The sequence below is a fragment of the Leuciscus leuciscus genome, assembly GCF_965113295.1.
Source record: "Leuciscus leuciscus genome assembly, chromosome: 25".
NCBI classification, from domain to species: Eukaryota; Metazoa; Chordata; class Actinopteri; order Cypriniformes; family Leuciscidae; genus Leuciscus; species Leuciscus leuciscus.
Window position 1 is genome coordinate 22,695,673 of NC_138724.1, and position 14,575 is coordinate 22,710,247.

General features: G+C 36.0%; 1 protein-coding gene across 3 annotated transcripts in view; it reads right to left on the reverse strand.

Moving 5' to 3' along the window:
- agbl1 (AGBL carboxypeptidase 1) overlaps positions 1-14,575 on the reverse strand; it is a 206,172-nt gene that overhangs the window by 124,143 nt on the left and 67,454 nt on the right. For 2 of the 3 annotated variants that reach the window (XM_082160183.1, XM_082160184.1), the window contains 3 exons: positions 9,076-9,143; positions 3,628-3,691; positions 1,457-1,603 (listed from right to left, as the gene is read on the reverse strand). In XM_082160183.1, coding sequence (XP_082016309.1) covers positions 1,457-1,603; positions 3,628-3,691; positions 9,076-9,143 — 279 coding nt within the window. Of the gene's footprint in view, positions 1-1,456; positions 1,604-3,627; positions 3,692-9,075; positions 9,144-12,010; positions 12,266-14,575 lie in introns of those variants that run through there. The other variant, XM_082160185.1, reaches the window with a different exon arrangement.

Sequence of the window (14,575 nt, forward strand, 5' to 3'; positions counted from 1 at the left end):
TTTGTAAATGCAAATGGATTATTGAAAACTCTGTGTGTGCTGGAAAATGTGGTCTGTAAAAACCCACAGCCAATAGAGAAATGTTATAGAAATAATAATTCAAATCTACCACATGACCCAGCATCCCGCAGGCCCACCATGACTGCAAAGCGCTTACAAAAACAGCTTGATCACGGAAAAAAAGTCCCTGTTTGCGACAGATGGAGTTCGTTTTTAGACTTGTTTTGTCTAAATGGAAAAGGAAGACGTGAGGACGAAAGAAAACATTCCCTGCTGTTCTGACTCGCCCTGTTGCTGAGGTTCATTAGGACAGACATCAAAGTGCAAGAGTGGAACGCTGACAGACACAAGATCCACCGAGGGATCAAACACTCGCTCCTTAAGTTACACAACATCGAAACATTGACCATGCTTGTGCTTATACGGTGACCTCTGACCCCACAGGATCGAGGGCTTTTACCTGACCCGACAGTGACCCCACACATGCTGTCTGCACCCTCCACACGAGATGTGACTTATGGCCAATCCATATATGAGAGACTTCTATTTTTGTGAGGTGCTATTTATAGCAATTCAACCGTGAATTCAGAAATACTAAGCACTAAATATGACTAAATTATAAGTCATAATGAGAAATATGACTTTTCCCTGCAGTGAGAATGACAAAAAAAAAGTTGGGAGAGAGAAAAAAAGTCGAATTGAATTGGAGTTTAATTAATCTGAGGCTATTTTTGGTCCACACTAAAGGTTAAAATATTGGCCGAATGATAAAAAAACAAAAAAAACAATCAGATTTGACGTTGAAGGAATAGTTTAGCTAAAATGAAAATTATGTCATTGATTGTTTACACATCCTAATGTTGTTTTAAACCCATTTCCTGCTATTTTTTCCAGTGGAAATTTGAAATAAAATTCAAATGCTCTTTTATACACTAGCTGAAATGTAGGCCACCATTTACCGGTGCTGTTATAGTTAACGGAAACCGTTACTAATTGAAATAAAGCTGAAGTAAGATCAAATATAAATATTAGATGGAAAAATGTAGATATTAGATGTAATATAAATATTAATAAATAATTATTAGATGAAAAGTAGAAATGTTGCTGAAACTAGCTGAAATAAGTTGAAGTACTAAAATTAGTAAAACTAAAACTAAATTAGTCAATAAATTAAAGCTAAATAGAAATGTACAAAAGCTAAAATGACAAAAGCACATACAATTACTAAAACTCAAACTAAAATTAAAACTGAAAGTATAAAAAGAAAAGCAAATTAAAAATATATTAATAAATACTATAATAGTATATAAATAATACTATAATATTTGCATTTGGTTTTTGCATTGCTCAGGGAAATCTGTTTTGTCATCAGTAAAATAACACCATAATAATCATAGGTTAAAAAAAAAGTTGTCAATCATTCCTGTGTCTCCTCCCCTTCCCCCCCATCACTCACCTCGGTGGCCCACCTTGGCCAGCAGGTGCAGTAGCGGCAGCAGGACGGTGTAGTTGGGTGTGAAGCTGTGGGCCGAGTTCACCAGAGCCGTCAGCAGAGCCTCACTGCCTCCTTTCGATATCATATGATGAATCCGTCTGTCTGTGCCTACAGGAAACACAGCCATAATTTCACAAAATGTCAAATTTAGGCTGATAACAACTCTCAACGGTGCCATCTTTGCCACTGGCGGATTATCACAAGATGATGTCTGGGTTTATTTTCGACTTTCTTTCAGAACTTATGAAAATTCGTGCTGATTAGAACTTTGTGCTGGAGGCTGGTGAATAAATTTGGCTAATTACTTTGCTGTGAATTCATTTCAGATTACAGGATTAGTATAGCATTGCTCCACCTCTACAAGAGTATTACTCGATAGATTTGTTGGTGAATAATAGACTAGAATAAGCCCAAGATATGGAAATAAACATAATTGAAACAGTGCAGTTTATATAATAAGATCCTGGGAGAAATGTGCAGTGACGTCATGTTTCATTAGGGCTGCTTTAAAAGGTTTCATTTTTAAGTTAATCCCTCTGGATTACTGCAGTTTTTTCAACATTCATCATATTTTTTTCTGTGTTCTCTCAAGTTCTCTTAATTTAAATCAAGTACATTATTTACATTTGTTCATTTAGCAGATGCTTTTATCCAAAGCGACTTAGAAAATGAGAAAAAAGTGATTCATTACACAGTTTCTTCACGCTGAGACACGATAAATTGAAATGTAACATGAAAAGTATACTGTATATGGTGGTTTCTTCAATTATGGGCACTTTTTGTCCTGTGATTGTCTTGCCTTTAACCATATTCTGTTGCAGAAATTATATTTAAAATTTTTTTTAATGAAATTGCTTCTTTGTCTTGCTTTATATATATTATAAATACAAAACTATAAAATATTTTCATACATTTTTCATGCATATTTAACAGGATGACAGGACCAAAAAAAAAGAAAGTACATTTACCTTGATTTTTCTTTGATTTCTTTGAAATCGCCCACTATCTCATTCACTATTCCCAACATTACTCCACTAATTTAGTCCACTTGAATTTCGGACACTAGTGCAACGGAAGGGCTGCCGCTTTTGCATAGTTTGTCCAGCCGCTCCAGTAGTAAGATGAAAAGATTTATAACTCTGTCATGGAAACTATTAATTAACCTTAATTAAACAATTTAACAATCAATTAAAAAGGATGGATGGACTAATCAGCTGCAGGCGCCATCTACTGGTCAGACGCAGGAATTAATTTGGCACACGACTCTCACATTGCATTATGGGTATTCTCTAGCCGTTGAGCATACATCGGTTGTACACTCGTTATTGCGGTGTATTGTGGGATTGAATGAGTGCACTCGATAATGTTCACAACTACAAATGGCTGTCCCCTCAAATAGTGCCCCATTTAAGGCTATAGGAGGCGATTTCAGACACAGCCTCTGTTTTCTTTATGTCATATTTCATCTCAAGCATAATCTTCACTGACACTGTTGTCTCCTTTGTAACCAATTACATTAACTAAAATTTTTAATTGGGGCAAAATTGTTATATAGAAATGACACCACAGCTGAGTGTTGTAATGTGTATAAATTAATATAAATATTTTTTGTACAAAAAACAATGAATTGGCCAGATTATTTTACGCTAGATGATCAATTTAAAATATTTTTTTTTATTATTGATAGGAACAATAATAAGTATAATAATAATACAATTAATTTATGATAGATTTTCATATTTTGAGGTTGAAAGTCTAGGTTCAGATTCAGAATAAGAGTAAAACAAACAAAAAAAGTCATCTGAAAAGAACCAAAAGCATAGCAAAGGCATGCTGAAAAGTTTCCAAAACAGTTTTACTGAGACTTAAATAAGCAAATAAATAAATGAATGTATGTTAAAATATATTACAGTAGTATAAGTCAATCACCAGAACATAAAAGTGCCCAAAGTTAAAGAAACGCCTTTATATCAGCATATTTATTTTTTGTGAAGGTGGTTTGTGGCTTTATTGGACACACATGGTTTCACTCCTTATGGTTGATTAAACAAATTTCAGCACACTTGCGATCAGTGCAGAGACGTGACAGAAAATGAATCAACAAATTTGGCTGTAGGTAAAGGGCATCTCACCTGCTGACAACAGTTCATCCAGGACGTTGAGGATGTTTAGCATACTCTCGATATCTCCAGCGTTCTGGAAAGAGAACAACACACTTAAACAATGAAGCTTAAAGTTGAACCTGGCTTCTGCATTACGATTACCTATAGTGTCCACACAAAATGTCTCTCAACAAATAGGAAACAATCTAAACAACTAAGATGACATTACAATTTACAACCCATGTGATATATAGTGTTGAGTGTGTCCTGGCTGGCACGGGGAAATCTTCCAGCATTGTGTCTGTTTTCAGAATGCAATGGGGGCTCGTACATCGGCGGGAACCCGGAGCCCTGTGGTTAAAAGCAGCAGCAGTTGACGGGTAGGCGGTCGGGGGCCGAAATCCTCAGAGAAGGAACTCCACAGCTGGGGATTCAAGCTTCGGCTCTCATTATAGGGCAAAAATGGCAGAGAAAAATGGAGAGAACACAACACTGTCCTGGCTGCATCTGTGGTCGCCGTGTCTTTCTGACAGTGGCCATTTAATCCTATTAGGCATCTCCACAGCCAACTGCTCCACAAAGAGTTCTGTCCTGCCAGGGAGCGGCCGCTCTTACCCACATTAGTGAACCCACAAGATATGGGGCTAGTTTCTGTGGGTGTGGAGACATATTGTTTGGGTCTATAATAATAGATGCATTCTGGACCGTGTTATTTTAGAATTATTTATATACTATTACAGCATTTATTAATATTTTGAATTAGCTTTATTTTTAAAACGATTTTTAGTAGTTTTAGTTAAAGTCCCTGTAAAGTCAAAATTAAGTATGTGTTCTGAGCTTGTCACACCACAGAAAAATTTGTTATTAGCCACCCAGCCAAATTTGAATGATAAAAAAAGCCGGCAAGTACATAAAATAAGCTGGTTCTGGATATAGCCATATGGATATATCAGCAGGATATATTGTATGATTTATTTTGGCTGCTGGTTTTGTCTTTAAATTGTTTAAAGTCTCCTGATTAACAAGAGATAGGGAAAACGTTATCTAAAAAAATTTACATTTTTTATATTTAACTCTTTTAGATGAACACTGCCACTTTAACTTTTATTTTACGTTTTTCTTTATTTTATTTTTTATATATATTAATTAATTCAATGTTCGACTTCACAAGTTACTTCTCAAATCTCATTTATGTTCCTGTACATTCAAATATGGCACATCAAGATGCTACACATCAGGTTTCACATCAATGATAATTATGGAGACAAATGATTTTTGATCATCAAACCAAGAGCATTAAGTATCAATTAAGAGCTGCAGATTTTCAGATTTTGAAGGGAAGATTTTCAGCAAATTATGACTTACATCTTTAGCTTCTTCCTCTATTGCATGAATTTGGAAGACTCTAAACTAAAGGGATCACATGGATAGCATGGATCATTTTTATAAATTTAAGGTAGTTGTTTGTCAGTTTTAGAGCATAATATCTTAATTTTAATCCTTGTTCATTGGACACTAAAAAGGCAAAAAGTCATTTTGCCAAACAAATCCTGTTGTGTCCCACAGAAGAAAGAAAAATCATAAAACTGGGAAAAACCTGAGGGCTAATAAATGATATTTGGGTGAAGTATTACTTGGTTCATTACTTGGACTGGGCTTTTTTGTCTGCGTTAATGTTTTAATTAAACCAATGTTTTATGCAATATCCATATAACTATGAAACATATGGAAAAATATAAAATGTGACATTATGAACAAATAAATTTATACATTTTGTTTCTGGGGCATTTGTGTCACATTCTGTGGCATTTTCACTCCAAATACCCCCATTAATTTTTGACCCTAAAGGTGAGTGGTTTTAATGAAGAAACTACATTTCACAGAGGATGAACTTTTACACTAGACTAGAAGAATAGAGCGTGCGCTCTTTCTTGGAAATTGATGGCCCTGTCATCAACATCTGGGATAATTCCAAACAACCATGTTAATTACTCAACATTAATGAGCGTGACCAGCATACAGAGCCAGCTGGCACATCATTAGAGCATTACATCAACAATCTTTTAACAGAATAATCCAGTGACACTTGAAATTATGAATAATTACTTCTATTTTCGTCCGGCATCACCTATGCCAAGCTACAATCAAAAAGCATTGCTTCTCATCTCTCAATAGGGAGAAGGACATAAGTTAATATTCTCAGGAACCCACTTGAAAGTGAAACTCATTTCATATCCGCGTTCATTCTTAATTCTTTAATGAGGAACACTGACTACCTCTCTGTGCACACCATTAACTTTTAAGACGGTGGCAGGAACGCACCGGGAGAGCTTTGGGCCGGGAGCCCCTCCGGAGGGCAAACAATTCTAAATAGTGCAGAAAATCTATTAAAAGTTATTCTGACACACCTTAAAATGGTTTTTTACATCTTAGACACCAAAGACAGGACCTGGCGTGTCTCTGCGAGGTGATACGAGAACTATAAAACACGAAGGGAAAAGCAGGGGAAGAATATGAAGAAGAAAAAAGCTCCGACACAGCACCCTGAGCGTCTGTGTCAGTCTCAATTTGAATTAGCGGGAATCCCATTTCAGGCATCAACAGCTTCATGTCAAGGACCGTGAATTTGGAACTTATTGCCACGTTTGATGCCAGTCATGGCTGGAGGAAGGCGACACACTGGCTGTGGCTAATCGTGAGGGTATTACTAGCTACCCTTGTCAGTTTGCGTTGTAATAAAGGAGTCAATTCTTCAGAGCCGAGGCCACATGGCCAATGCCAAGCAGTTGCAAGCATCCTTATTTGAACTGACAGTACATACAGAGGCACTTTTATCTGAAAAGTATAGCTATTCTAAGTCAAATTCAAAGGCGCAACATTTGTATTATACATTTTTGGTATAACTAATATATTTATGATAATAATTATATTTTCATTAAAATATTAAAGAGAATAAATAAATAAATAAATCTGGCACACATTTACTGAAATTAATAGGAAAGGATGAATATCACAGTCATTGAACTGTAATGTAGATACACTGCCATTCAAAAGTTTTGGATCGGTAAGATTTTTAAATGTTTTCTTATTTTTCTCTTATGCTCACCAAGGCTGCTTTTTTAAAATGTAAAAATACTAAAACAATTAAATATAATTACAATTTAATTTAAACTATTTTCTATTTTACAATGTAATTTATTCCTGTGATGTACTCCAGTCTTCGGTGTCACATGATCCTTCAGAAATCATTCTAATATGCTGATTTGCTGCTCAAGAATAAAATAAATCAATACTTTTTATTCAGCAAGGATGCATTAAATTGATCAAAAGTTACAGTAAAGACATTCATAATGTTACAAAAGATTCTATTTTTAAATAAATGACAATTAACTTTCTATTCATCAAAGAATCCTAAAAAAAAAAATTGTCCATTGTAATAATGAATGTTTTTTGAGCATCAAATCATCATATTAGAATGATTTCTGAAGGATCATGTGATACTGAAGACTGGCATAATGATGCTGAAAACTCAGCTTTGCATCACAGGAATAAATTATATTTTAAAATATATTCAAATAGAAAATAATTTTAAATTGTCATAATATTTAACAATATTACTGTTTATGTGTGTGTGTGTTTATGATGAGCATAAGAGACTTCTTTTAAAAACATAAAAAAATCTTACCGATCCCAAACTTTTGAACGGCAGTGTTAACGGTAACGGCAGAGTTCAGTCAATTTAATGGATCAGAGAACTATTTGCTTCTTAAAGAAAAACTAGTGAGACTTTACAGGACTATAAGTTCAAGATCATTTGTTTAAAAAAAAAACACTTGATATGCATTTACGTCAACAATGTTCTCTGTTCTACATTTACAAATACGTTTTCCATTCTGATGAGATCAGAATGAAACCTTTAGTTTAAAGCTTTCATTAATCTCACACTGAGTTCATTGCTGCACTTGCTTTTCCCCTTCTCCTTACAACGCTCATATCAGCAGGAGGGAATAAATCTCATCTTATGCTTTTCACATGCAATTAATCGCTTTGACGCGTACACTAAATAATTTCTGCTCCTCTGAGCTTGATTTTCATGCAAGAGGTAAAAAGTTATCTGAAATCCGGCACGTCGCCCTCCTGTGAGCACATAAGGCCTTTGCAGTTCATTGGCAGCAACTGATATACAGATCACTGATATGAAATCAGTCACCATAAGCTGTGTAAGTGGATAAAAATCACATTTAAAATGCACAATTTGGATTCATACGAGACATTCTGCACGCACAACAAATCTACTCAAAACATAAGGAAAACAGGGAACAAAATATCCTTTCATTTTAAACCAACAATTACTATTGTATCGATGGATGCTGTTATGCCATTACTGTGTCTCTTAATGGTTTGAATAAACACTACCACTATTAACTACTACCAATATCAGCAAATAATATCAGAATTAATTCTGCATGTGTATGAAGCCACGTCATCCCATATAATCCTTTTTACTTAATCAGACGGCACTCTGGAGTATACTTTATTAGGACAATCTTTTCTATCATGGCATTATTCAGTCAAATGCTTTACTAAAATGACCAGGAAACTATATAACTGGTCATTGCCCTGATTTCCTATTAGCTGTGCAAAATTTCTAAGATTCCTGTGGATAGAAGTTTACAGCATTTCACTAATATTCCGCCAAAATAAAAGCTCACAGATTAGAAATTTTGAAAGTGAAGACATTAGTACTGTAAAAACTAAATAATCAAAAATGTCAAAAATATATATTTTTTTACATAACTATAATTTACAACATTAATATATTTATATCTTCATTTTTAAAACAATAACCATTTTAAAATAAAAACAGTAACCAAAAAAAGATTAAATATTTTATCTGTTTACATGTATGTCATGTGACCTTAATCCCAGGAGGTACTTTAAGTACATATTTTACATATAGCCTATATTTGATATACACTTATATAGTGTAATATTTTACGTCTAAGGGGTTCGGCTGACAAACAAGTTTGAAAACTCCTGGTCTAGTACAACAAACAAAAAAGTGCAACTTTAAATCAAAACAAAAGGCGAACAAAACTAACTGAGCATGCAGTTTGCCTTGTAAAATAGTTGTTAGGTAAACACACTAGTTCAAAATAGCGCTCGCAATGATACCGCCATACAGTCTGCAAATTGCAGCTAAGGTTTCAAGCATTGCGCTCCATCACGCATTTTAACGTAAACGTATAGAATTTCGCCTTGGAGGGGGGAGGGGGGGATATGTTTACATTAACCACAGGCTATACTTTTCATGGTCCTGCGATACCATGTAATTAATCTTTCCCACTCAGCGCATGGAAAGTGTCCTGCATGTGTGGGCAGTCGTTACCAGCGCGCTTGCTTGCATCTGTAGGCCGTTCCTATGCTTAGAATGAGAGACAATCCAGATGCATGCGTTCAGAAACAATGTGTGTTTACCTGCAACGTGCTGAGGAGAACCTCGAGTCCGCTGGAGCTCGGCGATGCCATGGTGGGTCTCGATCGGGCTGAAGAACGGAATGAAGAAGGAGAAATGAAAGAGAGGTTAGAGTGACACAGAGGCAGCACCTTCTCTCTCTGTGCTTAAACAAGACAGACGGGTACAGTTAAAGCCGAGAGGGGTTCAGCTTGTCGCCTGAAACTCTATCTCCCTCAGATAAACCCGCGGGCTGCTCCAGTTGTGCATGGACATTGAGATGAGGCTCCTATTAAAAGGGCCTGACGAGACACAGGGATTAAACCAAGCCGAGCATTTCACAGTAGAGAGGACACGGGCTGGAGGGATATCAAGAGGCTGAGGAATCTTCTCCGAGTGTGTGTGTGTATGTGTGCGATTAGGAAGAGAGGCGAGCGAGTGTGTGTGTACTGTACATGCGTGACAGAGCTAATAGAGGCAGGCTGTGTTTAAACATGGACTGGCACTAGCATTAAAAAGATCATCTATCCCTGAAATGAATCTCGACTGAGTGAATGAACATGATTAGTGTTGAACACACATTCACAGCTGTGTTTCGCTGCGATAAAGGGGCATCTGATGCCAGGAAGAACAATTAAATAGGCAACATTTGTGTTACCAAACTCAAAGGCCTATAGCAGTTTTACCAATTAAGGTAATTTCCAGTCATGAAATTACAGGCAACCACTGCATTTTAATCATGATCCACACAAAGACGCTACACACACGTAGCATGAATGAGCAGGGTTTTTTTTTTTTTTTTAAATAGGTTATATAATTTCGAGATTAAAAGCAAAAACAGCATGATCTGACTTTGTGGCAAAACAAAAACACCGGACGGACTGAATAAAAATGCTAATTCACTCTCTGTCAGTAGGTGGTGCTTATGGAACAGCAGCAATATATAGCGGACTTTGTCTAATATTTGGCATTACAAAAATGGCATCTGAAGACAGTCAGTTCAGTTCCCTTCAGAAATACATTCATATAAACCCCCACCCCCAGTTCAATATTTATTATTTTCTTTCAATATTTAGAGCGAACAGTGCGCTTGCAGCTCCTAGTACAGTAAGCTACTATTTTCTCTGCTGGCGCATCTGTGCTCTCCTCTTTGAGTCCGTCTTCAGCTTGTCCTGTTGCCAGATTCTGACCCCTGCCAGATTATTACCCCCTAGTATAGATGGGTTGAAGATTAAGTGTGGGGGTGGGGTTAGTATTAGGCAATCAGGCAGTTTAATTTGGCGGGGAGTGAAAATTTGGCACGAAACCGTTCCAATTTATGGCCAAGTCGACTGGTGCATCTCTAAAAATCATTCTAAATTTAAAAGAATAGCAGAGTCCACACCACAACTAGGCTATATCAATATCATTGGAGTCATTTTCAGATCAATTTGGTTTTTACAGCTGCTAAACAATAAAAACACTGACAGCCAATCAGAATCCATCCTGCTTTAAAGCGCTTGAGCATTTAAAGCAGCAGATAAAACTGCAGCGCACGCTTAATAAACAGAACGATATTGTGCGTTGGTGTGGACTAAAATAGCTATTGTTAAATACTAGTTATCTTTCTTGGTGTGATCGGGCCTTTATGTGTCTTGTTTTGACTAAAAGTTGCATTAGGCATACAATTTTATCCAAAGTGACTTATGAATAGGGATTTACAAATAATGTTTGCTTTGAGATAGATAGATAGATAGATAGATAGATAGATAGATAGATAGATAGATAGATAGATAGATGCAACTTCATTTTTCATAATTTGCTTGTTTAAATCCCAAATTGTGACTTTATAGCCTACATCACAATTGTGAATCTATTTCTCATAAATGCAACTATCTCAAGTGACTGACTATTCTAAACTATCTCACAATTACATTTTTCATTATTATTTCCTCTGAGGTGGAAATCAAAAGAGATCTCAATATATGAACTCATATTGAGAATATTTCTCATCAGATTCTCTGAACACTAGGCCTAAATGATCTGGGTAATGCCATCCACAATTACTGTAGGGGTGCATCAACATTTGTTTAATGTTTTATTTCTCCAAAGAATTTCTTTGAAAACCATACCTGAAGCAAACCTAAGAAATCGAGTATTCTGGGCTATGAAAGAGCAGATAAATTGTGTTGTAAGGGCTGCACACAGTCCAACTAAAACAGAATACTGAGAGAAAATCAATACTGCAGTTTGCTTCGATATATACAGTAGGTTCTTCAGGTTATAGCGTTTCTCTATAGACATTCCCAGAGCTCAGATAGTATTACAGTTCGTTGCTTGTGTTCTAGTTATAGATGTAACTTTCGCACTGCCCCATCATCAACAGATGACGAAGTGCTCTTTAACATTTCATAAATACACAAACAAGCATACACACATAATATACATTACAAATAGCTGTTTAATTTATCTAAACGATTTATAGAAGTCCATACAAAAACACTAAGAGAGATCATCAGTTATTGGTAACGTTAGGCCTATTAGTCTAAAGGCCTATTAGTAATTTACACTAAAAAGATTCTTAATAAAATGTTAGTCAAAATCGTAGCCTATTATTTCTAATAATATTGAAACTGAATAGAGCTGAACGCGAAAAGATTATTGGCTCTTGCTTTGCGTCTCTAAACACTATCCACTCTTATGCTAACTTACTACATGAAGTGTATGATCATGCAAGAAACAAAATGATGATGCTTTGGAAAAGCGAGCCAAGCCATTCTATTTCCCAAAGCTCGTGATTGACGTCTTTTTGGCGAAGCTACATGTGGTGAAAAGAAGTGTGCGGGAGGACGGTGTGTGAAGTCGATGCCAAGATATAGGCTATCCCTGACTGCTTTCAAAGTCAAACAGAGGGAAATATAGCCCTGAAAACACACAGCACTTCCAATATCATGACAAGGAATTCTGTCATTTACTCACCCTCATGTCGTTCAAAACCTGTATAGTTTTCTTCTGTGGAACACAGTCATTTTTTAATGAAAGTGGGTTGTAAGTTCCAAATGACAAAAAAAGCACCAAAAAGGTATCACAAAAGTGGTCTATACGACTAGTGTGTAATCTTCGGAAGCCATACGATATTTTTATGTGAACAACATACAGAAATTGACGTCATTAATGACTTAACGCTTAGAGTTTATGAGAGAAAATAGCAACGAATTTGTAAATGAATCGTTCTTAAGAGCCGGACCTTTCGAACCGGATGAATCACTTCACAAATCCGCTCTGAAAGATTCGTTCGGGAGTTCAGAGTTAAGAAGCCATGGTATGGCTAGAAAATAGCTTTAATACAGCAAGTGATAAATATGCTGTAATGGTGCTTTTGTGTCCTATAAGCCTGAAATGACCAGTAGCCAACAATTATAAAAAATTTATATTTTTTGTGTTACATGAAAGAAAGAAAGTCAAATATGGGTGAGTAAATGACAACAACTTTTATTTTGGGGTGAACTATCTATCTCTTTAAGGCTGCATGGTCATGGTGAACGTGATTTCACCAAGTACATATTCCTGGAACAATATTCCAATCAAATTTGAGGGACAAGTTTACAGTTTATGTCAAGTTTAGGCTTACAACCAGGGTTAGATGCTTCTACATCAGTGTAACTTACCTACCATTTCCCTCTGACTTTAGGGATAAGTTATGGTTAGCACTTTAGACATTAAAGAAAGTAGCACAGTTTCTTAACAAATTTACATTAATTTACACTTCATCTCTCAGTCAGACCTTAGAATTATCTCTATCATGGGCACTATTTAATCACATCTGCCGACTACATTATGTGAAAGATGGCTAAATGTTCCATCAGGCAAAAGCAAGCATACTGTGTCTGGCTGCGTACGCACAGCTATTTATACCACTGTTTTAGGACACGGAACGTCAGTAGAGGGCATGAATGCTGGGTGATGACAGCTCTGGTGCAACTGATGAGATCAAGATGCTGTTCAGAGAAATCAAAGTGAGGATAAACAACCTACAAATGCAACACTGCCAACCTGAATTGGCCACTATTCCTATGGGATTTGTTTTCTGAATTAAGTATTTAAATAGGACATCAGCATGTAATTTGCTTGGTAACTTTCGATTCGGGATTGAAATCACAAAGCACATCTATGAGACACACATTTTACCTGGCTTAACTCTAGCAGAACATTTATTTAACAAAAAGACAAGACACCTGTCATGCCGTTCTATTTGCAGTGCGTCATCAAACCGTTTTGCATTAATGGTCCAATCAGAAAGAATGTTTATAGTCAGCAGCTGATGAAGGCTTATGTGCATCGTTTTCATTAGCTGAATTTCTGCCAGTAACCTGAGTCCTTCCTCTACTCAGGATGATATTGTTTATGTTTAAGAAGCCAAGACAGACAGGCTGTCAGAATAAAAAAGAAATAAATAAAAAAGCTGAGTAATCTTTGCAGAGGGAACCCATACAATATGCACTGTTGGCATTAACTTTTTTCAACAGACTACAATCCAGTAATCTGTGCACAGACTTTTAACTTAAAACGCTGCAAAAAAAAAGTTGCAGAAACTGAAATGTAGTTTCTAACGAATAAGCCATTTAATAACACTTTTTTAGAAAACTAATGGTCCTGGATCTGATATAAAATTGTGATTGGATGAGCCACACTTGAAACTAAACTGAAATTGAAAAATTACCTATTACTTGGCAGATATTATTATTATTTAAAAAAAGTTTTTATTAATATTAAAATTATCATCCTAAAGTTAAACACACACTTTAGAGAGAGAGAGAGAGAAAGAGAGAAAAAAAAAATGTGCTAAACAAATTTAAATTACATCATTAAATAATATATTTGATAACATTTAAATGATATAATCAAATAATATATATATATATATATATATATATATATATATATATATATATATATATATATATATATATATATATATATATACACACACACACACACACACACTCACCTAAAGGATTATTAGGAACACCATACTAATACTGTGTTTGACCCCCTTTCGCCTTCAGAACTGCCTTAATTCTACGTGGCATTGATTCAACAAGGTGCTGAAAGCATTCTTTAGAAATGTTGGCCCATATTGATAGGATAGCATCTTGTAGTTGATGGAGATTTGTGGGATGCACATCCAGGGCACGAAGCTCCCGTTCCACCACATCCCAAAGATGCTCTATTGGGTTGAGATCTGGTGACTGTGGGGGCCATTTTAGTACAGTGAACTCATTGTCATGTTCAAGAAACCAATTTGAAATGATTCGAGCTTTGTGACATGGTGCATTATCCTGCTGGAAGTAGCCATCAGAGGATGGGTACATGGTGGTCATAAAGGGATGGACATGGTCAGAAACAATGCTCAGGTAGGCCGTGGCATTTAAACGATGCCCAGTTGGCACTAAGGGGCCTAAAGTGTGCCAAGAAAACATCCCCCACACCATTACACCACCACCACCAGCCTGCACAGTGGTAACAAGGCATGATGGTTCCATG